Genomic DNA, 26,105 nt, shown 5'->3' with positions numbered 1-26,105 from the left:
TCCCCCAACTGCTTAACTACACAGCTCCCACTGGAACCTATACAATCAAAAACAGCTCTGCTTCAGCAGCCTCCAGAAGCGCATCACCTGGAGCAGAGCGTCTCGCTCCCGGCACCGGACGCGCACTAGGTAGCTTGGGGGCGGGGACGGTACCCTGATCCCGCCTAAGTGGCCGCCAGAACCGCTCCCCAGAGATTTGCCGTATCCGCCATCCGGTCCCTGGGGTCCTGTTGCGGTGATGCTTGTGTTTCGGAGCAATGATGGAAAGAGAAAAGCCACTGCCGGTGACATCTGAAAGTGGGGCGAGTTACTGCAGTAGCTGCTGCAGCAGAATGAGAGAGTGAAGAACTGAGCCCCGTTAGCCTCTCCATCCCGCTCTTCTTCATTCACCATCTCCGAGGAGGTGAACCGGGAACAGATGCAGTAACCAGGCGGGTGCCACCCCGGATCTATAGCTGTGAAGTCCCTACTGTGGAAGATGGTAAACAAAGACATGAATGGATTCCCAGTCAAGAAATGCTCAGCCTTCCAATTTTTTAAGAAGCGGGTAAGGACAGGTTATGTTTGCTGCTTTTGTTTTCTACGCGTCTCTCTGAAATGCTTTTGCATGTTTGCCTAGGGTAAGCCTTGGGTTTTGTTACTCAGTCCTCTGTGAAAGCAGAGTTACTGGTTATCAGTGGCCAAGGTGAACCCTGACCCTGCCTAGCCTCAGATTTATTTCGGGGGAGGGGGTGCTGATGGAAAGGAAGGGGCTCAGAGGAGTTACATTGGGAGGAGGGGGTTGGGCTGACATATCTTCAAATGGGTCAGATGGGAACTGAGATTTCTCAATCAAAGCCATGCCCAAGATTACAAGGCAGTTTCAAAGAAAGCTGGCCTGAGTTAATGGCAAGCAATTTAGTCTGGTCTAATTAAGTAGCTCCCTCTCTCTTATCTCTGAAGGGTTCAACTTTTCCACACCTTTCCTCTGAAGGGCTGCTGCTTTATCATTTTCAATCGTTCAAAGCAGCCTTGGCTCCTCAAATTCATTCTGCCAATCATTTACTGTGTTTTTATCATTGGTATAAACAGCAAAGGACCAGTGTGACCTTTTTTGCAGAAATGACGGATTCCAACGTTTCAAACCCTGGATTTCAAGTTTGTGCTTAACACATGTGCCCCCACCGTAAAGAACAGGAACTAGCCTGCTTTATAGCCTGGGTTATAATTCTGGGTTATGCCACTGTATACATTTGTTTAAATTCTTCGTTCTTCCATTCATAGTATTAGTAATGTCACGGGACTGTGAATGAATAGACCTTTTGCTATGCTTCGCAAGATAAATGCAATTCATTGCAGTGGCCACACTGGAGGTCTGTGGTTCTGCAATTGTGTACATGAGTGGGGGGTAAGGAATGAATGGGTTTTTGGAAGACTGATGACTGACATTCTTACGGAGAGTATTTCTTAAGCAATGGAAGGCTTCTCCAGCCCCCAATGGTTCCATGCTATTTAATACCCTAGGGAAGTTCTATCAAAATGCTTCTCTCCATTCATCCATCCTCCCCTTCATTCAGGCCTTTTTTGTGTGCCTTGCTTGCAATGGCAACAGAACATAATGAATTGCAGGCTGGGCTGTATTGCCTCATTGCCCTGAAGGGTCAGGACGGAAAGCCAGGTCTACAAGCAAGCAGTCTGTAAGGCCAGCCAACGGTACCAGCAGAAGCTCCCACTCATCCTGGCTTAGATCTCCATCAGTGGAGCAAATAGCTCCCAAAGTCTGTGGCTAAAGGGTATGCATTGAAAGTGCAGTAAAGCGAAACTCCTGGAGAGCCAGAAGAGGTCCTTCCCTAGTAAAGGCCGCAACAGAAGAAAGCAAGTCAGTAAGGCTTCATGTGCCTCCAGGTGCTACTTAGGTATCCCCTACAAATAAAAGATGTTTTTCCAATGGAAGAGCTCTTCTATTCAGTACTTAAATTCTCCACTCCCTTCTAACTAACTAGACAAAGTTTGTTGTTTGTTTGTTTGTTTGCTTGCTTGTTTGGTTTTTTTTTTTAACCTTAGCTTGTCTTGGAAGCCTGGGTTGAAATGATTCTCCTTCCTCCCGACTATTGGAACTATAGGCATACGCCATCACGTCTATCTTAATTTATTTGGTGGTATCAAGGGCATCTTGTTTTACTTATATATTTTACAATCCTAGGTCTCAAGCATGCAAATGTCTCGATGTACTATATAGACTTCCAGCCCTGGGTAGTTCAGAACACTTTTAATCAGGTATTCTTAACCAACCAACTGTCTATGGCATACCTTTTTTTATTTTAACTTTTATTTTGTAACGGTTTCTTATTTTCTTTGCCATCAAAATATACTACGAGAAGTACTAGTTTGCCATCTGGTTGCATTCTGCTTGAAAGCATAATCCACCAATGTGCTTCAGCGAGAGCTTCGGCAGACCTTGGATTTTGGAAAGAGTGAGACAAAGTACAGATGTCTTCTCAAGTACTTGCAGAGAGAAAGAAAATTATACCACAAGATCCAGCAGGCAGTTTCCCTGGGCTCATCCGAAATCTTGTCAGAGATCCGGTCAGAGATTCCTCCTGCCACCTCTGGTCTTCCCACTTCTCAAGGACAGCTAGCTAAGTAGAAGGTGACTTTGCACCAAGTTATTGGCTGCCTGGAGAAGAAATCCCTTGATTCCTGTCTATTTTGTTTTATTACACATCTGATTTATTCTGCATTCTAAAGGCCCACTGCTTATACTGTGATCTCTCTTTGCCTTTGCCTTTCTTTACTTCGTGTTTTTGTTTGGTTGATTGGAGACAGGGTCTCTCTCTTCTAACCCAATTTGGCCTTTAACAACTCATTACATAGCTGAGGAGGACCTAGAAATCCTGGTCCTCCTGCCTCTGATACCTGTGTGTTGAGATCATAATCGTGCCTCATCATACCTAGTTTATTATTAATGTCATTATCATTATTCTTATTACCATTACATGGGTAATAAGAAAATAAATATGCAAAATTTGAAAACAGTAGAGAGGATTATCTCACCTTTTCAGGAATCCTTCCTTCCCTCCTCAGGAATAACTGGTACCATATTGGTGTTGATGCTTGGCCCAGCTTTTCTATGTTCTGTACTTACAAATTCATAGTCTATAAAGTCTTTGTTTTCAGCCAGGAGGAATCCATTTCTTTATGCTCTATTGTTGAAGTTCCACACATTTCTGCATATTTTAGTTTTAGTCCAACTAGACAGTCCTACAAAGTAAACCTTTGTTCTGAACTGTGAACAGAACTGGGTTCTTGGGGGTGGGGGTGGGAGGCTCGTGCACTCGTTAAAAAAGAACAACTGAGTCTCGAACCCAGTTTTTTGATTGCAAAAAACTAAAAGGCTGCTTCTTGCACTGCTCAGCCATCTGGAGGGAATCCAGGGAGCTGCTAGCAGGGAATATAGATACTGTACCCCCCGGGCTTGCCTTCCAGTGGCCCTGGATCAGTTTCTGACTGTGCTCTGAATTCCGTGGAACAAGTGTCTCCCATCGATTAGGTCATTAATCCTCATAGCGACCCAATAGAAGAAAAATTATTAACCATACAGTATGACTCAGATTGAGCAGTTGCCCAAGGTCACACATGCTGTAAACAGTAGAGCTAAAACATATGCCTTGTATGTGCAATGATCAAGTCTGGTGTTCCTTGTTGCTGCTGCTGCTGCTGCTGCTGCTGAGACAGGGTCAAATTTAGGCTGGCCTCCCCTCCCCTCCCCACAAGGCTGAGGTTGGCCTCTACACACCATGAGGCTGAGGCAGAGGCTGGCCTCCCCTCACCACGAGGCCAAGGCTGGCCTGAAACGCCTGTGGTCTAGACTCTTCCTCTCAAGTACTGAGATGATGGAGGGAGGGGGTACCTCCATGCCTGGTTCCAAGTCTGATACATTTTTAATCTCATACCATCCCCCTCTCATCTTTCTTTTTTCCGTTTCATATCAGACTCCCTCCACCTGGTGAAATAAGTTTGTCACCACCCATTGTCCAAAGCCCAGCCTCAGGAGATGCTTCTCATAGCTCCCCTGTCTCCCGGCAGTAGCAACAGTCACTAGAGACAGCTCAGCCGAGAGAAGGAGGAGGATCTGAGCTAAGTCAGGCCCCATGCTTTTCACTCTGGAGCTTAAAAAACTTGACTAAATCAGTTCCATTTCCCTTGACTGACAATTGCCAAGCCAAAGTAGGTAAGGCCTTCATTCTATGTGTTAATGACAAGTTAGGACTGGATGTGGGCAGGTTATATTTTATTCCGAGAGCCTCCGGAATTTCAGTTAAGATGAATGGAAAAATACCCTTCGCAGTTTTTATGAGAAATCCAAGTGCTCTAGGAGTTATCAATTCTGATAAAGGCAATCCCTTCCCTCTAGCTTAAAGATTCTTCTCTGACATGGATTCCTGCAGAAATGACCCAGAAAACACAAATAAATGATATTGCCTTGAATTTGATAATCCTTAATGGAAAAACACCAGGTATGTGAGAAAAAAACTGATATTAACCAGGCTGCCATTGCCTTTTGTCATATTTCAAAGGCAGACAGATAGAATTTCAAATTTGCAGGTAGGAGCCAGGAGCCACAGCGACGGTAGCTATACACCTAGTATGTGTGAGGCTGAAGTGGTACAATCGCCTTGGGTTAGAAGTCAGCCCCAGCTATCAGAGTAAGACCCTGATTCAAAGAAATTACACGCACGCACACACACACACACACACACACACACGTGCTCACGCACACATGCGCGCGCACACACACACACCCACCAAGCAAAGCATGGGCCTCAGGCACCCTTTCACAAAAATTCCTGTTTTAAAGACGAGAAAAGCAGCTGTGAGGACGTTAACTAACTACTCAGACTGGAATGGGGTTACACTAGCTTCACATTCAAAGCTTTCACTCGCAGACCTAGAAGGCTTTCTTCTTCTTCATTATGCTACAAAACTAGTCGTGTTTCATTCATCCCTTCTGCGACACAGTAGGGACGAGCATGGTTGTGGTTCCGCTGTTTTGTCTTCACGGAGTCGGTTGCAGGCTGCTTATCAACTTTGATAAGATGCTTAAGTCCTGACTCGGTGTTTTATGATTATGTGAGTTTGAGCAACTCCTTCTATTGTTTTGTAGTAACAATAGCTTCTGTAAAAGCTGCCTCTTAGGTGACACTGATCTTGTCAGAAGCAATGGAAGAGGCTGGATGGTGCCTCCTCAGGAAGCAGCCTGAGGAGCTCTGGGCTGAGGCCTGTCTACAAGGGTGAGCCCCAGATTCCTGACTAAAATGATAAAAACGTGGAAAGGGGGTACCTTCAACAAGTCCTGCCAAGGTCTGCCCCCAAGAGAACGTGCCAAACGCAACAGAGTTAATGTGAGAGGTAATTTGGGCAGAGAGGGAAAATGAGTAAAAGGCCATCTCGGAGAGGGGACATGAGAGAGGCAGACAGACAGACAGAACAGGAGCAAGAACAAGAGAGCAAGAGGAGACTGGCGGATGGTACTTTTTGGGGGGCTGGAGGCGTGTCACTCCTGGAGGAACTAACTTGGCAACACAACAAAATGTAATTTTGTGGTAAATCAGTATGAAGCGAAGTTAAAGCTTATTTTTGTTAGTTTATTTGGTTTTTTGGGGAGGGGGAGGGTTGTTTGTTTCTTTGCCTTGTTGAGAGATAAGATCTCACTCTGTAGCCCCAAGATAAGCTGGGACTCACTGTGAAGCCAAGACAGGCTCAACCCACTTACCACAGCCTCCTAAACACTGAGAGCAAAGAGGTGACGTCACCATGGCTGAAAAAAACTTTTAGTTTCTGCTGTCAAGGTACTAACCAGGTTCAACCCTGTTTATCATCCTATTAGACTGGGCACATTCAGCGTGGTATGGCCGTAGTCTGAAGTTTCTTAAAAAGGTCCATCAGCAGAGCGTAGTGGTAGATACCGTTGAGATCTCCAGGAGTTTGAGGGCAGCATGTTCTACATAGAGAGTTTCAGGCCAGCCAAAGCTACAAAGTAGACTGTCTCCAGAAAGAAGGGGGAGAGAGAGAGAGAGAGAGAGAGAGAGAGAGAGAGAGAGAGAGAGAGAGTTTGTGGGGTATGGTGAGTGGCAGTGGGAAGATCTGGAAATCAAAGGCAGTTTGGGCTGCACGAGACCATCTCTCAGCAACACAAACAAAGGAAAAGAAATTTAATGTAGATTGAAACACGAATGTTAAAGGAGGAAAAAGAGCTTAAGAGATGCCCGGTTGTACACACGTGAGAGGGGATATGGACCTCTCTAGGGGCCCCTTTTAAGTGGACCAGCAACAGCTCTAGAAACAATTTTGGTGACTTCTGAAGTTACTCAAAGGAGTTAAAGAATTAAGTAAAAATGTTGTGGTTACTTTTTTTTTTTCTGGAAAACATTTCTTTAGGGAATGAAATCATGAGGCCGTTTATGAGATGCTTTCTGCAGTTCACGGCGGATGACAAACAGAGCCCAACAGACAATAATACTGTCGCTCTAAGCCTCTATGCCAGGTGAATTTTTCTTGTCCTATCCCTCCTAAGTCTTGCCGGGCACTGTTCCAAGAGTTCCAACCATACTACATTTTAAAATTCTTACATCTAAAAGCCCCGAGGAGGCTTATTATTATCTCAGTTTTTCAGGTTGAGAAGGTTGTTCCTTTACCCTAAGACATTCATGGCTACTTAATGACAACATCAAGATTTGAGACCAAGTTCCACTTTCCAGAGTCCAGGTCCTTCCCTTAAGACTTCAAACTCCGGGGTGTGGAGAAATGAAAAGGTGTGGCCCCTGACTTCCTCTTTCCTCCAGGCTCCTGCTGGGAACAGGAACAAAGGAAAGGCCTCGCTAACTGGAGCTGGGCTGTTAAGAAGTGAAATTCAGCTCCTCTGAAATGGAAATGTTTTACAATGGTCCCATAAATGGCACCTTCTTACGTGTGATTTCCTTTCTCTACTCTATTTCTCTAGTCTGTTTGGAGGCTTGAATCTTCCAAATCAAAACAACAAAGGTGCTCCCCTAACGGGAACCCTCAAAGTTCCCTTAAAGAGATAAGCTCTGCAGAGCCCTTACTGTGGGCTGGAGCATATGCAGAACACTTCAGACCCATTTTGCTGCCCAGGAAAGAATTGAGATGCACCCAGAGCTGGGAAGAGGTGTGGCTGGAATTGAGATTGAGCTGTCAGCTTTAACCCGGGCAAAGATCCTGCAGGGCATAGGTTAGAAGCTGGCAATGCCCTTACATCTGTCTCCTTGGGGCACCGGGCTTGCCACTAAGACCCAGTGATTTCCACCCCCTAGCTTCGGAGAGGGATGTTTTCCATGGTGGGAAAGCATGAGCGTGTTTCAGCCTGTCTCAAATCTGCCTTAGGTATCTGATCTTGGAGACCCTAATGGATTCCACTGAGCCTCTTCTAAAGTAGCTGAAGTCGGGCATGGTGACACTTGCCCTTAATCGCAACACTGCCAGATCTCCTGCAGAGGCAGGCAGAACTCTCCACTGATGAGACAGTTCGTACTACTTAGTGAGATTGTCTCACCCCCATCCTAACCCCTAAACACGTGTATCTAAATCCTGAGCTGCTAGAAAACCTTCATTCCCATCTGGGACCCTCCCACGGCCCCATACAAGTCCTTGGCCCGGCCACCTGCTTAGCTTCTGAAGGTGCTACGCAGCAAGAAGGCACTTTACAGGGTGTGCTATCCCGCTGCGTGCATTGATTTAAGCACACGCAGCGAGTGAACGGCTGAAGTGAATGAGTGAATTGCTGGTCCTTGACACTGGCTCTTTTTCTTCTGTAAAGAAGTGAGTGACTTGGGATCCTAATACACCTTAGTTTCGTGCTTGGCTATAGATTAGATGCAGTGGAACTGAAAAATAACTTAAACCGGCCCCAGAGCAAATTAGTGCTTCCCCTTAGCAGTCACTTGGGGAAATCTGACACCAGTCTCCTGGCCGATCTCATCTGCAGACTACAACTTCTATTCTGTGGTGTTTCCCGTCACTAAGACAAAGGCGGTCAAAACTGCCGCTCAGTAAAAAAAGCGCTTGCCTAGCGTGAATCAACCTCTGGATGTGACCTCCGGCCTGACAGAAAAACAAAATCAGACACTGTAGTCCTTCACTCTTCCATTTTACATTAATATAAATCACTGCCTTCAGCGCTACACAGTATGGACACTATGCAGTCTTCCACCTAGAACAGAAAAATAGTTTTCCGATTGTTATGTGGGAATTATTTTCAAGCTGGGGATGGAACTCGAGTCCTCAGTTCATGCTTAATGCCCTGTCCTACCCGTCAGTGACTCTTTGACACCTATTCCTGTTCCTCTCATGTTTTAATGTATCGGGAGCCTCGCTGTTTAGAAACGATTGAACTCACAGCGACCACTAAGGCTTGTAGTTTGGGCCTGGAAGTAGGCAGAGCAGGACCTACGGGTTTGGCTATGCTAAGGAATTAGCCCCCAGTACTCAAGCAGAATGTGGACAGTGAGTTGTGTTGATGAACTGGGGGTTCTCTCTCCCCACTAACTCTCAAGAAAGTCCCGAGACAGGCTTTGTCCTATGCTGGGGTGCTTTAGGAATGCAGAGTAGCAGGCAGCTGATCTCTGTGGGACTCTACTACTGTATAACTGTGTTTCACGGGAGGGGGAGGGGGACCTGAGCTCACTCCCTTTCGAAGTGCTTTGCAAGGTCAGATAGTGGGAAGAGGAAGGGTGGAGGCAGGTTGTGAAAATTAAAAGTTCAAGGTCATCCTGGCTAGTAGTGAGACTGGCACAGATGAAAGTCTATCTGGAAAAGAAAAGGAGTGATTACTACCAATTCCTTTGCACAATGATCAAAGTGTCCCAGGATTCAGGGAGAGTGAAAAAAAATATCAAATGGCAGCAGTCTTGATCACGGACTATTATTCATTTAGTCAGACGATCTGGGGAGACGCTAGCTAGGCTAAACCTTTGTCCTGTATCATTTATTTTTTTTTTAAGATCTGTTTTTATTATTTTAATTGTCTTTGTGTGCACAGGCCCCAATATGTGGCCACAGAGTCCTGAGATGTCAAATCCCCTGGAGTTGGAGTTACAGTTGTGTGTGAGCTGCCTGACACGGGCGCTGGGAGTCAATAAGCCTTCGCTCCAGTCCACTCTGTCCCGTCTTTATACTTGACAGATTATTTTCCTATCACCCGTATAGTTTAAAACAACAAAAAGGAGTCTGGAGAGATGGCTCAGCAGCTAAGCACATGCAGGGCTTTTGCAGAGGGCCCAGGTTCATTTCCCAACAACCACCTGGAAGTCCAGCACCAGGGAATAGTTTTTGCCTCCTTGAGAAACTGTGCTCGTGTGCACATACTTACACACACACACACACACAAGTAAGTAAATTTTTGTTTGTTTTTGTTTTTAAGCTGGATATATAATTCCAGTACTCAGAAAGAGCAGAAACTCAAGACTTATCTTCAGCTATCTAACAAGGAAGAGGCCAGCCTGGTCTACCTGAGCCCCTGTTTTAAGACAAGCTTAATTAACAACTTAGGATAAATCAAATTCTTAATTACTAATGAAATAGCTCATTAGAGCATATTTCGGTATGGTATTTTAAAACATATATGAGTGAAACACTCAAAACTTAGGCTGTAGATAACACTCATAACACCAGCAAAAGATTCTCCTGAATTTGAGTGGGATGCTATTTCCTGCCTGCTGGCAAAAGTCAGAATCCCTCACTTGTCAACATCCCTAGCTGTGGAGTCCTGGATTGCTTGTGAGGATGACAGTGGCCTGTGCCATGGGGTCTCATGAGATAATCAGTTTTCTGGCAGTGAAGCCATAGGTTCTGTGTCTCTAGAGATCCAGTTCCCTCCAGTGTGGGAAACAGCCCGCTCAGCCCTCAGGCCCAGTGCCCCCCTTCAGTCTAGAAATAAGGACATGGTGACCTACCTTGTTTGGGGGCCTGGGAGCAGGTGTAGTCAATAAGCAGTCAGGGCTGGGGCATGGACTCAGTGACGCCGGCAAGTTCCTAAAACATTACTTGTGGCAGGAAGAGGAGAGAGAAAAGAGGAGGGAGGAATAGAGAACGGAAAAGAGGAAGAACACAGAAGCAGCAGGCAGGAAGGGCTGCGTCTGGGTCTCCCGTGACTGGATCGTACAGTTGGAGAACTGATTGCCGTGGAGTTTGCTTACTCACACCTATCTCTTTGGAACATCCTAAAATGACTCCGGAAGTGTCTAGAGGATGAAGGAACTCAAGGACGCAGCGAGCAGTAGGGGAGTCTTCCGTTTCATATGCAAGCTGCCAAATATTATTCTAACCTCTGTCTGGAGCCTCCGGGGACGTCGTTCCTGGGATGAGCCCACTTCTGAGGTCACCTTGGTCTTTTTTCCCTACCTAGGTCAGGACATTCACAAACGTGTTTAAAAAAAAATGATTGCTCTCTGTCTCTCTCTTCCTCTCCCTCTCTCTCCTCCCACCTTCCTTCCCCCCTCCTTCTTCTCAGTCTCCCCCCCCCCATCGCCTCTCCCCCAGCTCTCTCCCACCCCAATAGGATTAGCTTACAGCAAAGAAAAGGAGAGAAATCACAGAAGCGATGCTCCTAAACCGGGGCTCCAGAGAAACAGAGAACAACAATTTCTGAGCGAGGTCAGCAAGCATGGATGACCTTGATAACCAGGAGACTTTCGATTCTGGAAACAGCAAGATCACCAAATCAATTAAAATATGTCTAGAATCTAGTGTCTATACAGGACAGAAATTTGAAAGTGACTGGGGACCGGGTGGGAGGTGGGGCTTAGGCGAAATTTAGCTGGGTGTGATGGTGGTGGTGCATTCCTTTACTGTCAGCACCAGGAAGGCAGAGGCAGAGACCAGACTGCTCTACAGAGAGAATTCCAGGCCAGCCCAGGGCTCTACAGTGAGATCCTGCTTCGCCCACAGACCTCCTAAATAACTGAGTGATAACTGGGAGGGGAGGGGTTAAGCGTGATACAATAGAGCTCATGGGGTGGATGGCTCAGAGGGTGCCTAACACTTTGGCAGTTGAAAGCTTATAGTTAAATTAATTAGACGAAATGGTAAATGAAACAATATGATTGTTTTCCCTCGCAAGCACTTGACCTCAGAGATTAAATATTAGGCGGTAACAACTTCGGCCTGGCACTCATTGTACCCAGGCCTGTAGTTATCAGCTCCGACAAAGTGGCCATATCTAATTGACTGTCTGTTCAGTCAGCGTTGGTGCAAAGGGGCCCACCCCCTCTCTCCACTGATGAGGAAACCATGCCCAACAATCAGGCATCAGGCACAAAACGACTGCGTTAAATCAGTCACTTGAAGTTCAGAACTAATTTCAATGAGGTATAATTTGGGGCTGTAATGTTTTTCGTGCTATACCCTTGCAATTACCTCTGATAATTTATATTTTACTCATTCCACAAATCAGAAGAATGGAAATTTCTTCTCTTCTTTCTTTCATCTACAGTCCTAAGGATCAGACCCAGGCCTCCACATGCTAGCAGATTGCTAAGTTGTATCTCTGACCTAGTAATACATTTATACATTTATTTCTACCTGCTTTCCTTCCTCGGCTGGTGTCTCCCAAGATCCAGAATTTACTCAGGAAGTAAGCTTCAAATTTCCTCTCCTTTAAAAAAATACTCTTAAATTTGACTTTTCTTCTTTCTGACATTCTCAGCAGCAGCCAACATGAATTCTGAATTTGTCAAGCATTCTAATAGGGGTAAAGATATAAGGAATTCCTAAGTGTCCTTCCCGTTCCTCCCCCCAGTCCTCGTGCAACGCAGACTGTCTCCTCCTGTTGTATGTTCCTTAGAGCTCTGTGTATTTTTTTATGGCACCTGCATTTTATAATTACTGTTATTGAACATTTCATTTAAAAAAATTTAAACGTATTTACCTTTTTTTTGTGTTTGGCCTGAATCTATATAAATGCATCACACGTGTGTCTGGTGCCCATGGAACTGGAATCACAGAGGACTGTGAGCCACTCTGGAAGTGCTGAGAACCAAACCTGTCCTCCTCTGCAGGAACAAGCAAGTGCTCTTAGCCACCAAGCCCTCCCTGTCTCCTGTCCCTACCTTAGCTTTTTAACTGATGATCTCATCAGGAATTAACACCACCCTCCCCCAGACTGTAAATGTATCAGAGCAAGGATCTTGTTTCTCTTTCAATGATCAATATACCTTCAGGTTATATAGCTCTAGGAGATTTATCAATAAACATTTGTTGAAATAAAAAGAATAAGAAATGATGAAATCCTATCATTAAGAAAGAAGAGAGTAGATCTAAAACCAATACATAAAACTGGCTTGTGCTAAATTCTGTTTGTGGCACCTTTGCATCCTAAATAGCATCTCTTGGGAAGCCAGGCCCTCTTTTGTCATTTACTGTGCCCTGTGAGGTGATCATGCCCCCAGAATTCAGCAGTAGCATAGAGGGCTTTCTTTTTTTGAAGAGAAGCACATTTAGCATGGAATCATCCCTTAGACTTGCCCCAGTTGCCAGGAAACTCAAACCTGCCTGTAAAGGTTAAATCTCAGTGAACAAATTCGATGAATCTTTCCAAATAACTTTACAGTTGCTGATTTGATTGAACCTCAATTTTAAATTTTCATTCTACGGTTACAGTCTCTCACTGTAGAACTTCCTCAGGGGCTACTGCAAGTAAAGGAGGGCATATTTGACAAAAACACAAAAGCAATTATCTACCTTATTTCTTCTCACCCATCACCATAATGATAACTGACAACTGGCACGCACAGGTGAAACTTTAATATTTTTTCCCTTTTCCATTTTTACTTGACCTTGATCTTGTCTCTGATGAAGGCTGTTTGGTTCCACTGAGTCAGGGAGTGGAGTTGGCCTTGGCTGGGAAGGTTTATGAACTAGGTCCTGGCTATGGCAGTGAAACTGCTTGCTCACATCTTGGTTGACCTGGGAGGAGAGAAAGAAGAAAGACAAAACTCAGAGATGCTATTCTCTATTTTATTGTTCTGTTTTTTCTGTTGTTCTTTTTTATTACTGGATGTTGTTGTCCATCTTTTACTATGCCTAATGAATGGGTTAAACTTTATGGTGGGGGTGAGTGTATAGGTAAAAACAGTGTGTCTAGGATTCACTACGATTCGTGACACTGAGCATCATTTGGAGATTGTAAGATAGATACTCTGCAGGTGTTGGAAGACTATGATATATAATACTTTTATCAAATTATAATAAGCAAAAAAGTTAGGGCTAGCCCAGAGTTGAAAGTGGGGGAAATCCATATCTCAGTATGAACAGCGGCACAGGAAAACTAGACAAAACTTTCTAAGTGGTCCACGAAAGATAACAGCATTCTCCACATTGCTATCCAATACGACTGAACGTATCTATGTTTTCAAATCCAAATATTTCATCTCCTTTCAAAAAATTGAAGAAATACCCAAATATTTAAGGGGCATGGCTACCAAGAACTCTAGGCCTTAAATTCTTCGCCTCAGCCTCCTGAGTGCTAGAATTAGGGAAATGTGCCAACATACCCTATAAAATGTTTTCAAAGTCCCTCCCTTCACTTCAGTGTGACCTCACCTGTGCTATCACTGGGGTACACGTGGGCCTCCAGCTCCTTCCCCCATGTTCTCATTTCTTTTTTTTTTTTAACCTAAAAGCTATTGTTTTCCCTCTGTCACTTCTCCTCACCCCTTACTTAGCTACATTCTCCCCATTTTCCAGAGCCAGCTGTGATCCATTCCCCCAAGTGTGAGTGGTATAGACAGCTGTCTAATTCCTCCTTAACTCTAAGCACTCATCACTCATCATAGCAACAACCACCCTCTGCTGATTGACCGTGACCTATTGGCACAGGGAACATTTTTCCTTAGCGTTTAATTCTTGAAGTCTTCAACGCTTCTCCTTCCTTGTGTTTTACAACCCAGAGCACAGGTTCCTTTAGCTTCGCTCCAGCAGCAGAGAGTGAGCATCAGAACGCTTGGTCACTTCACTTCCCCACGGTTACTAGATTCGTCATTAGACTCAAGCCGACTGACAACGGGAGACATTTCATACATCAGCAAAGCTGTTGTTGACTTTGTTTTTAAGGAAGAGTATCACCTTGTAGTGCAGACTAGCCTTGAACTTACTGTGTTGGTGTAGGCTGGCCTCAAACTTGAAGCAATTTTCCTGACTCAGCCTCCTGACTCAGGGATTGGAGGCATGAGCCATCTGCCTTGCTTGGACATCCTTTACCTTAGGAACCTGAGAAAATTGAAACTGAACTCTTTATTCTCTCGTCTGTATCATTAGATTCTTCTACCTAGGAGCAGAAGTACAAACACTTCCATCAGTCCTCCCTTCTAAGCAGTGTCTGGTCCTCCCTGTCTCTTCTTGACAGCCTGTACTGCCATTTCCCTGGATTGTGACATCATGATCCTTCCCTGGAAAAGGGCCATCACCTTCTAACTGACCTCCTCCCATGGGATCTAGCTAACTATGTTCTAGAAACGCTGGTCAGAACTTGGCGTCGCTGTGCTTAAACTATTTCCATCAACATGTGTGAGGCCCTGGGTTCAATCTCCAGGACAATGGTAACCCACAGCTGTGGACCAGTGAGGAGACTCAGGAGGTAAAGGCGCCACTGATAAGCTTGATGGTGGGAGTCTAAGCTCTGGACCTCACGTGGTGGAAAGAGAGCAAATTCCTGGGGGTCGTTCTCTGACCTCCACGAGCACACCATGATGCCCTCGCCCTCCTGTGCATAATACTCAAATAAATAAAAGGAATTTAAATTTAAAGAATCCAAAGGTCCACTGTGCATCTTAAAGTCCCTCTTTTGGCACTCCAGAGGGCAGACTGCAATGGGCCCTTGCTCACACCTCTAATTCACCATCTCTTTAATATCTCTTTACTAACTGAGCTCCATTCTCCATCCATACTGAATGGCTTACTCTTCTCCAGCTGAGTCTTCCTGCCATTCCCCCATGGTCCCAGAGTCTAGGGGACCATTTGGAGGCAAGGAGATGTCTACGGGTGGAATTCAGGACTTATCTAAAAAAAAAAAAGAAAAGAAAAAGAAAAAGAAAAGAAAAGTTGTTTATTTTCATTGCCTGCTACTTAAAAGCTAGCATCATCTCTGTCATGAACATAGCCAATAATTCACAGTAGTACTGCCAGGGCCTGCAGCTTTGTCACTTGGGGAAATTATACATACTTTCATATCACGTGACAATTATTGAAGGTAGATTTAGCACTTTACCCAAGGTCTATAATCCCACCACTGGGGACAGCAACAAGGCTGTGTCTCAAGTGGTGGGATGCGGAACTCAAGGCTTCATGAATAACATATATCAAAGAACTAAAACAAAGCAAGAAGGGGAAAAATGAGATTTGCCAACTGTAGTTTGATCTAATAGATGGTTTTTGCAATTCTAATGGATTCACTTAATGAATTTGTTAAACTCTTATTCTAGGAGGGGACCCTTAACCTTCGCCGGATTGTTAGAAAGGTCAAAGTGTGAAAAGCAGCCCTTGCCTCAAGAAACTTCGCCTGACTTTAAACTCTAAACCCTTGACATAGCCAACCCCATTTGTCTCTTGGGTCTTGTTTAAAGGTGTGCCTTTCAACATCCTGTCACTAGCCCTTCAAACCCAGAAGCTATTCCTGTTTCCTTAGCAACAGACTCTCTCAGGTGACACTAACTTCACTATGGTACCACTACCCTCCTTCTATTGACTCTAGCACAGACATATGCTTGAAGGCAGTCCATGACCTTATCACTTTAAAGTCAGTCACATTGTTCCACACATGACGGGGGCCAGGGAGCCCTCTGCTCAGTCTTGAGTCACTTCAGCCCGTGACAGCCATGTGCCCCATTCTGAACCATTCATTCATATAAATCTTTATTAGGAGCCTCTGGGTCTCAGGGACTGTCTTATACATGGAGGACAGTAGAGAAGAATGGAGACAGAACCAGCCTTCCTGGATGCTAACGTTCTCAAGACATGACTTAGACAATACATAAAACTGCAAAACAATAAAGTTACAAAAGCATGTTTGCCTGGTTCTACTTACATGATGCTTTTTACAGAATATTTTTATTTGTTCCTCGACAAATTCATACATGTATACAGCAAATCTTGGTTATCTCTAACATAAATCCTTCCCCAGCCTCCTGATAATACTCCCCCAGTAGTCGTCATTGTCTAACAGTTCAGCTAGAGGTTGAGTTCCATGAAACCGGCTTCCATCCCTGCTGGATGTCGACGGACTTGATCTTGTGGAAGTAACTATAGCTACCGTGAGTTCATGAGCTCATATCCAAATGTCTAGAAAAGGGCATTGCACAGCGCTGCTCCCCACCCTATAGCGCTCACATTCCTTCTGTACCCTCTTTTGTGACGCTCTCATATGGTTTGTCTTTGTTTTATCTATTCACCTATGGGAGGGGGCATGGAGGGGGGAGGTCAGTGGATAACTTTTGGAAATTGGGTCTCTCCTTCCACCACTTATATGAGTTTTTAAAAAAATATTCAGATTCAAAAATTGAAAGTTAGATGGCCAGCCTTGTGTGGTGGTACATGCCTGTGATACCAGAGCTTGGAAGAGGATGTCCGGAAGATCAGTGATTCAAGGTCATTCTTGGCTACACTTGACTCTCTGTTGAGAAGAAAGAAAAGGCAGGGACTGGTGAGTTGGCTCAGTGGTTAAGAGCAATTATTGTTGCAAAGGACCCGGGTTCAATTCCCAGCTCCACATGGAGGCTCACAATCTCCCCAAGTACCAGCACGCATGAGGTACATAAATGTACACGCAGGTAAAAACACTCATACACATAAAATAACAAAAATAATCTTAAAATAATTAAGAAGAAAGAAAAGGGAAAGACAGAGAGGGGGATACAGGTCGGGGTAGGGATAGAGCCGAGGAGGTGCTACTTGACAGATACAGTTTCAGTAAGGCAAGGAGTGGGCAGTAATAATGTTCACAGGATGATATGCAGGTACTTAGTGCCACTCAACAGCACACTTTTAAAATGTTTAAAATGGTGGCTGGGGGAGGGGTGGCACACGCCTTTAATCACAGCACAGAGGCTTGTGGATCTCTGTGGGTGCAAGGTCAGCCTGGTCTACAAAGTGAGTTCCAGGACAGCCAGAACTGTTACACAGAGCAACCCTGTCTTGAAAAACAAACAAATAAAAAAAAAATGCTTCAAATATTGAGTTTTGGACAGGAGTGCTGGTTTACATTTATAATCCCAGCACTTGGGAGGTGGAGTCAGGAAAATCAGGGATTCAAAATCATCCTTGCCTGTGTTATATCCTATCTAAAACAAAAAAAAAATTAAATATAGTATATTAGAGTGGGAGACTTGTGCTGGAGGGAAATAAAAGCTGGGAGGAGGAGGAAGGAAGATGGAAATCTTAGAAGCCAGAGGAGACATTGCTGTTATCAGGTTTCTCAGCACTCCCGAGCTACAGTAAATACAACCACATCCTCCAAAGAATCGGCATGCCATGGATCGTCATGGGTTCATCGGTAGACAGCACAGCTCTTCTAACATGTAGTGTTCAACTGCTGGGACCCAGTTGCTGTTCATGTCCCTAGTCCTCCTAGACACACAGGGGAAAAAACTCAAGAGAAACAAACTCGTACCCAGGCCTGGTTTTATCTTTCCATGGCCACATTTGGTTGAAGCATTTTTCTGTCATCCGGGAATTATGAGGCTGTGTGAGGAGGTACAATGGCCAGATTTTATCAGATATCAGACAACGATAACTAATTTCTATTTTCAGTGTCTCCAAGAATCACTTTAATATCTATGTTTCCTCAAGCTTGGCTTTATTTAGTTTCTATTCATTCACGAAAGATAACTTATGTCGATTCCAAGACCAACGGCCATGTTTCATAAGTGATCTGGCTCCTGTTCTCTTTCGCAAGTTGAGTAGGAATTTTTGATTAAAGTGAACATTCTCGTGTCCACGGATTTTAAGGTTGGATATGCACAGTAGCAAAATGGCTGACTTGGCTTGACAAGGTCAGCCACACATGTAGCCCAATTGAATTTGGTTCTCAATACTTTGCCCAATAAGTAGAGATCTTATGGTCCTCCTGTTTGGCTCTAGCTTGAAAGTTTCACCATGCTGAGATACTGGCCTTCAGCAAAGTCACACAGAGCATCCATCCAGTCTAAAGGCCTTCTGCAGTGTCGTCTCAATTGTTACATGGAAGGGGGTTTGGATGCTTAACTCCTCTTCAGTATAATAGTAAGACTTCTATAGCTCACTTAAAGCTGCCAAATTCTGAGCCATCTTCCACGTCTACAGTGCTAAATATAGATTACCAGTCTAATTTTTCTGAATTAAACACACTCTTTTCTTCTGCTTAAATTCTTCTGAGGCACCCAGACAAAAACATGGAGCTTGGATAAAACCACAGCTGAGAAACGAGAGAATGACCCAGCACTGAGGATGAAGTGTGACTTGGAGACCATGCTCTCCCCACCCCCCACGTTCCCCCTCACGTCCCCCTACACCGTCCCTGGTCCCCAGCTCTCCTGTCAGGTGGGAACACTTTGACATCTTACCTTTGTCAAGAGGTATTGGTAGCACTTCTCCCCCCCCCCTTTTTTTCTTTTTTTAGGGGGAAAGAGTGGATCCGGGAATCACATGTAGCCAGAACTTGCAGTTATTACACTTTTAATCAAAAATAAAATTAAATTTTAATTATAATGCGAATATTTAAATGAATGCTTAACGCACAACACTTGAATGCATAAGTAACCATCTTCTAAATTTTAATGTTGGTCATATCCAGTGTCCAAACGTTTTACAGTCATTTTAAGATAACTATTTTTACATTTATTGATATTTTTAGTGTGTGTGTGTGTGAGAGAGAGAAGTTAGATAATCACTTACAGGAGCCTGTCCTCTCCTTCCACTATGTGTATCACAGAGATCAAACTCAGGTCTTTAGCCTTGGCAGCAAGCCCCTTTTACCCACTGAGCCATCTCAATAGCCCTTTACAACCATTAAAAAAAAAATTCAAATACAATTTTAAAAAAAAAATTTTTAAATCTTCCTCTCACTTTTCTACATTTACTTAATTTGACATTTGTGAAATCAGTCTTTCTTCTAGAACATGTAATTACCACCCCCTCCCCCGAGGGGGCTTAATTTTCATGGTGACATCCATTTGTGCAGAGTAACAAACTCACAAACTCTTTAAGGTTTTATTGTTATTATTATTATTATCGCCATTATTATAATTATTAAAAGCAACTTTTCTGGCTCTCTGTCTACAAAGTGGCAAAAAGTCACCACTAAGTCTGTATACTTTTTTTTTTTCATTTTATTTTATTTATTTATTTTGTTAATTTTCTGATACAGGTCTCCTGTATCTCCTGTATCTCAGGCTGGCCTGGAACCCACTCTGTAGCATGACCTGATCCACTCCCTGGGACTGTGGGCTGGGCTTCAACACTCTGTTTTAGGTGGCACTGCAGATCAGGCCCAGGATTTGATGCACGCTAGGTACGTGTCTAGCAACAGAGCCCCCAAGACTGCATAATTTCCACATAATTCTAACTGATGCCTGATTTATTCTCACCTGGACTTCCTCACGGGACTTATAGAAGAATTCCGCTGCCTGCTTCAGTGACGCTCGTGTGTAAGCTGCAGGCCAATATTTAATATGGAAGATGTAAATGGAGACTTGGCTCAGGACTCATTACAGATCCTTATCAGATGCCCAGGATCCTTGGCAATGGGCTCACTGTCAGCTTTCTCCTCTTCGTTCATTCATCCATCCATTCATTCATTCAGACATACTATATGTGTAGAGAACTACACATTCATCATCTGCTAGACGTTAGAACTAATGCTGGCCAACCCGGATGGGTTCTTAGCAGGGTATGCTGTGTTCAGCCCCCGGTCGGGATGACATGAATAATGTCCGGAAGGTGACCTAGAGATCTATGTAGCAGAAGTAGAGAGACCAAAAGTAGAGGCTACATTTGGAAAGCGAAGCAGAATGTAAACCGGATGTGATCTTGTGGGCTTCTGTACGAGATTCCGTATCTCTAGCACGGCTCTAGCATGACGAGACACTTCATCGCTGGGCAGATCTATCACTCTGCATTCTGCCCAGCTGGCTGCTTGACTCTCACACTCCTCGATTGATTTGTAGTGCTGGGGGTTGGACAGTGGCTTGCTCATGGTGCACGGGTGCTCTACCACTGAGCTATGTCCATTTCCGGTTCTGTCTCTTCCGTGGAAAATGCCTTCCTCTCCCTAAAGCATGTGGAGCTGGCATTTTCTTGTGGAGTCTATTACATCATGTCATTTTCTTGTCTGCATACTACTAGACCCATGAACTCCGGGGTGACAGCCTCTAGCCATGTGTGACCACTGAGCCCCTAAAGAGTAGCTAGTCTGACCTGGGGTGTGCTTTAATCCTAATATGGAAATCAGGCTTCAAAGATGCAGTACAAATAAAGTGAATAATTTATTTAGTACTACACTCTAAACTAGTAAAAAAAATAAATTAACATAAAATATCTGCTAATAATTTTATCTGGGGTATATTTTAGAATGTTAATTTGGGGGGTATATTGGATTGAGTAAATTATTTTATTGAAATACATTTCCTGTTGACCCTGGTAGCCCACACCTTTATCCCAGTGCTCAGGAGGCAGGGGCCAGTAGATCTCTGTGAATCTGAGGCCAGCCTGGTCTACATATCAAATTCCAGGCCACTGATTTTTAATTAATTATTTTGGTTTTCCCTTTGGCTTTATAGAGGGAGGGATGTCTAAGATGACTTCTGAGCTTCTCATGTTATCTCCCTGAGAAGCATGCTTCTAGCTAGACGGTGAGCTTTCCAGTGGCCGAGGCGTGTGTGTTCCACTACCATCCACGCGGCCCTCCAGACTGACTCCTCCTCTGTCTGTGGTAAAGACTGAGTGCTATTTGAATTCATTGCCATTTTCTGAATGACCTTTGCAATTTTAATACGCTGCCCTCTTTCCCCCTCAAACACTGAAAATAAGACACAGAGACTAGTGGACTCCTCCCCAGGCCTGGGAAGGCTGAGGGACCGGGACATGTGGAGTGGTCGGACAGACGACAGGCAGGGTGTTTGTTTCTAAAACAAGAGCTCTTACTGCAGTGTGTTAAAGCAACCCCAGGACAAGAGGACGTTGTGGCTTCCCATGGGGTCTGTGGGAAGATTCAGAGGTTAAAGTTGAAATGAAACTGACATTCAAAGGGCCTTTGTAGTCACTGTGGGTTCTGCTTCTTTAGCTAAGCTAACACTGACGGCAGGGTCTATGCGTGAGGAAGTAAAAGGTAACGGTTTTCTGACTAATTGAAACTTCATAGTGTTGGCTCGGTCTGCTTTCATGATGAGACACCAAGAACAATGATTAAGAGTACAGAAAACATGCTGGAGAGGTGGCCCAGAGGTTAAGAACACTAACTTCTCTTCAGGAAGATCTGGGTTCACTTCCCAGCACCCCACATGGCAACTAATAACTGTCTATCACTCCAAGACCTAAACCCTCACACAGACATACATGCAGACAAAACATCAATGCACATAAAATAAGTTATATTTGTATACACACACACACACACACACACACACACACACATATTACAGAAAACAGGGCCAGAAAGATGGCTGAATGGGAAAAGCACTTGTCACATTTGATGACCATAGCTCAGTCTCTCAGTCCCACATGGGAAAGAAGAGAACCAACCCCTATGAGCTGTCTTCTGACCTCCACATGCACACTATGTGTGTGTGTGTGTGTACATGCACACATGCATACATGCATACACGTGCATAAAATAAATAAATGAAAAAAATCAAGAATACAGAAAAAGACAAGATCTCCTGAGTAAATTAGAAGCATGGGGACCTTGGGAGAGGGTTGAAGGGGAGGGGAGCAGAGAAAAATGTAGAGCTCAATAAAAATAAAAAAAAAAATTTAAAAAAGAATACAGAAATCATAGCTTAGAAAACAAAATTGGGTCCTGTGGACAGTGCCCAGTACACCAAGATTTTACGGTAGGAGAGAAAAAAAGATGCCCAGTGTCCCCCAGCATCACCTCTGTCTTTTTATGGGTTCCTTCCCTTTGAGCCTGGTGACCGCCCTCGTGGTCCATTCAGCTACTCCCTCCCACCCTTTTTCGTAAGGGACTTTGAAGATGAACTTCCAAAGTTCTTACCACAAATGTCACCTGCATCTCTTTGCCACTTGCAGAGCCTAATTTCAAGGTTCATAAGTTTTCCTCTGGAAAGAGCTGGGGTCTGGTTTTAGATGACTTTTCTCTCCAGGCGCATTTTCCACTCCTTTCTCACATGGCAACCTCTGCTTTCCCCAGTCCTGCTTGTCCCTGTCCGCCTCTGGGCTAACTACCAGCAGAGGGACCAGCTGAATGTCCATTAGCCAAACTCCTCCCAAAGGGTCCTCAGAGAGAGGGCCCAAGTTCCCGTGTTGGAACAATCTCCACATTCCCTGATAATCAACAGACTTGGAGATTGCACCTTTGAGAACAGCTAGACAGGTGGCTCTCAACCTCCCTAATTCTGTGGCCCTTTAATACAGCCCCTCGGGTTGTGGTGACCCCAACCATAAAACTATTTCCTTGCTACTTCACGACTGTCATTTTGCTACTGTTTTGTATCCTGATGTAAATATCCTGTGTGCAGGCCAAGGGATCGTGACCCACAGGTTGAGAACCACCAAGCTAGCATATCCAAGAATGTCAAGCAGTCATCAGAAAGGTTGGTTGTGCACAGCAAGACAACAGGGGTGATGTGAGAGACCGAGAAGGGGTTAACTGGTGCCGCGTATGCATACACACCCATCCGGGATCTATGGGGACAACAGGCAGGCAGGATTTGAACTGACCTTTCACCAGGTGGCATCTTAGGTCTGGGACACAGTCAGGGGAGTTAATCAGGTTAGCACATAGTCATCTGACAAGTTAGCCCTGTGGGAAAGAAAGAAAAGAAGTTCAGCTGGAGAAAAGGATTATCAGAATTGAAAAACAAAACAAAACAAAACAAAACTGGGTTTCATTTGAGCCAGGAAGGGCCGAGACACAGACCAGACCGCCACAAGAACCAAGGAAAGACTACTTGTTGGCTTTCAAAGGTGTGGTCCCTTCCCCCAGGAAGTATCACAGAAATGAAGTTCTGAACTCTGACCCCACCTACCGAACTGGAGATTCTGGTGATGGGTCCAGCCCCAATTCAGCATGCTTGCCCCGCAATTCTGATGCAGGCTTAGCTGTTTCGTTTTCTACTAACCACTGTATTTCTAGAGAAGGCTAAATTTTGAGAAAGAGTGACCTTGTAGATATTAAGAGCACTAAAGATGGTCTAGGAAGTGGTAAAAAGTCTGTCAGGACTCTGTCCATAGGACCAGGGCCACCAGTATCTCTCTAGTCTCCTTTTATATAATGCCTCCTTCTCTTTCCACCTTATCCGTGTATGACAGCATCTGCCAGTCTTATAAATCTTATATGAGGAGCCAAGACCATGCCACCCCAGCCATGGCCCCAGTAGACCATGTCTTCCCAAAGGCCATGCTCCCAGTGTCCCTTGGGATTTCCCATTGTAACTGCCGCAAGCCAGTTCCCAAGGCTATCATGCTAACCATGGATGCCATTTTGGGGGAGAGCTGGTGCAATAGATTGGGCCTTTGGCAATAGGTTGGAGCTGTGTGGCCATTTGGGGTCTCTATTGGTACTCTTGAATTTACCTGCAATATCATGGGCAAGTTAGGGTCTCACTTCCAATAGCTTCTGATATGTCAAGGAAGAAGTACATTGTTTTTCTGATGTCTCCTAGTCTTTGAGTCTGGCTCTGTGGCCTATGCATGTATGTAATCTTAACACTCTGGAGGTGGAGGCAGGAGGATATGAGTTAGAGACTAATCTAGGCTACCTATCAAGACCCTGTCTCAAGAACACATTCTATAAAAATTGACACCGCTACTCTGCAGAAAGAACAACTTGTATTTCCCTGCTTGCCTATTTGTATGTTCTAACATAGGTTGATCATTTTAGGGAAGAATCTTAAGATATGAATTCTTTTGTTTTAGTGAAGAATCTTAAGATAGGAATCATTTTGTAGGCTATTCCATAGAAGATTATGGAACAAGGCCTGAAAACCCATGTTAACTAGATTAACGCCAATGCGCTTGTATTTTAGAATAAACCCAACTTCCAAACCAATAAGCTTACCCTCTAATCAACAGCTAAAAATATTTATACAACACCAGAGCTGCAAAAAATACTAAATAAGTTTGTTAAGAATGCCTTTATCTCCAGGCAGGTGGGAAAGAGCAGATAGCTAAAAACATTATGAAGATTTTTAAGAGCTGAGAAATGAAGAAAATGTATTCAAACCCAAGCTTTATTAGCTCTCTTCAGAGGGATGCAAAATAGCACCTTTCCCTTTTTAGAAATCCATTTTAAAAACATTTAAAAGTCTGCACCTCACTGAGTTAATATAATTGTATATAATTTAATGAAATAAAAGAAAGTAGAACAAAATTATGTTAACTAGCACCAGAACACACACAATATCCTTCAAGGTGACTAGACCTAGGGAGTTAAAACAGGCTTAATTTCCATCTAAGCTTTAATGATTCGAGTTAAAAGGTGTCTCATTTCAAATAAGGAAATCCATTATTTTCATCTCCAGTGGCAAGGGATTATTATTATGTTGTAATTATGTTTTATATTGGCTCCATATTTCACTCAGAGTTACTGGAGAGGAGGAAAAAAACTGCAGCGAGTAGTCCTATGAAACTGTCACTCCAGAACACAAAGCTCAGGGGAGAAAAAACCTACTCCCCCAACCAAGCTGGGGTATAGGCTGGGGTACACACAATATGAATTTTACAGGAATTCATCTCTCAGCTTTGAAGTTATTTTTCCCTAAAATTCACTCAATGGTTTCCTAAGAGGAAAAAGATAGTTAATACTCTTTTTAGATTTCACAGATGGTTAAATAAAATCTATTTTTCAAGATAGGACTGATGGCCCATTCCTACAAACACATCAGCCAGCACTCAGAAGGCTGAGGCAAAGGATGACATACTCAAGGCCAGTGTGGAATAAGGTCCCATCTCAGATAAGATTTCACACTAACCTTGATTGGCCAGACCTGTAGTCTCAGCACTAGGGAGGTGGGAGAATGAGGGTCTTTCTCTGCTATACATCAAGTCCAACTCCAGTTTTTGATACCAGAATCTCTGGGGTAGAGAGCAGGGGAGATCTTGATTGTATACACATGTGATAAGACTCTGTTTTTCTGGGTATCAATCCATAGGGAAAATTGTGAAACTGGTTCAGGACTAAAGGCATTTTCCTGAGTAAGACTGTGTCCTGTTTGGAAAGAAAAACATTGACAGAGGACTAGAGAGATGGCTCAGTAGTTGAGAGCATATGATGCTCTCCCAGAGGACCCAGGTTCTATCCCCACCCCCCACAGCATCAGTCCACAACCATCTGTAATAGAGGAGTTGATGTCCTCTTCTGTCCTGTACAGGCACCCCGGCACGCATGTGGTACACAGACATGCATGCAAGCAAACATTAATACACATAAGGTTTTTTTTTTTTTTAATTTTAAGAAAGAAAAACACTGGCAGAAAGTTTACAAACTTCTAACCATATCAAAGTCCTGGTCTGCTATGGAGTGGTCAGACCCATACAGAAAAGCCTCAGCTTTATAGTTTATAGGATAAGAGCCCTGTAGCAGCTGTACTGGCTGCACATGTGTCTAAGAACTTCCACAGACCATATTGGGTTATTATATTTTATCTTTATATAGGCCACAACAAAGTTCTGGGGAAAGGGTTATAAGAGCAAATAAAATCGAAAGAGCTATAAAAGGACGATAAGGAAGGGATTCAGTTAATGCCTGGAATCAAAACTGCATGACTTTGACACTTCAGAGAGCTGAGGATCGTCAGCAGTCTTCTTTGATGTGGGTTCTGCAAGGTAACTGCCTTCTTTATAAGAAGGCTCCCTTTAGCTTAGATATATGAAAAGATGACATATGTCTCCCTGTGCCCTCCATCCTC

The 26,105-nt window shown here is 44.0% G+C and overlaps 1 protein-coding gene across 1 annotated transcript in view; it reads left to right on the top strand.

The window, feature by feature from the left end:
• The first annotated feature begins 233 nt into the window (after positions 1-233).
• The window catches only part of Sgk1 (serum/glucocorticoid regulated kinase 1), a 116,448-nt gene continuing 90,576 nt past the window's right edge, over positions 234-26,105 (top strand). Inside the window, exon 1 of the mRNA XM_005360942.2 lies at positions 234-547. Coding sequence (XP_005360999.1) covers positions 479-547 — 69 coding nt within the window. The 5' untranslated portion in view covers positions 234-478. The remainder of the gene's footprint in view (positions 548-26,105) is intronic.

This window comes from Microtus ochrogaster, linkage group LG4 (genome assembly GCF_000317375.1).
Source record: "Microtus ochrogaster isolate Prairie Vole_2 linkage group LG4, MicOch1.0, whole genome shotgun sequence".
NCBI classification, from domain to species: Eukaryota; Metazoa; Chordata; class Mammalia; order Rodentia; family Cricetidae; genus Microtus; species Microtus ochrogaster.
The sequence above is the reverse complement of the archived record's forward strand: the minus strand, read 5'-3'. Positions and strand labels throughout refer to the sequence as shown.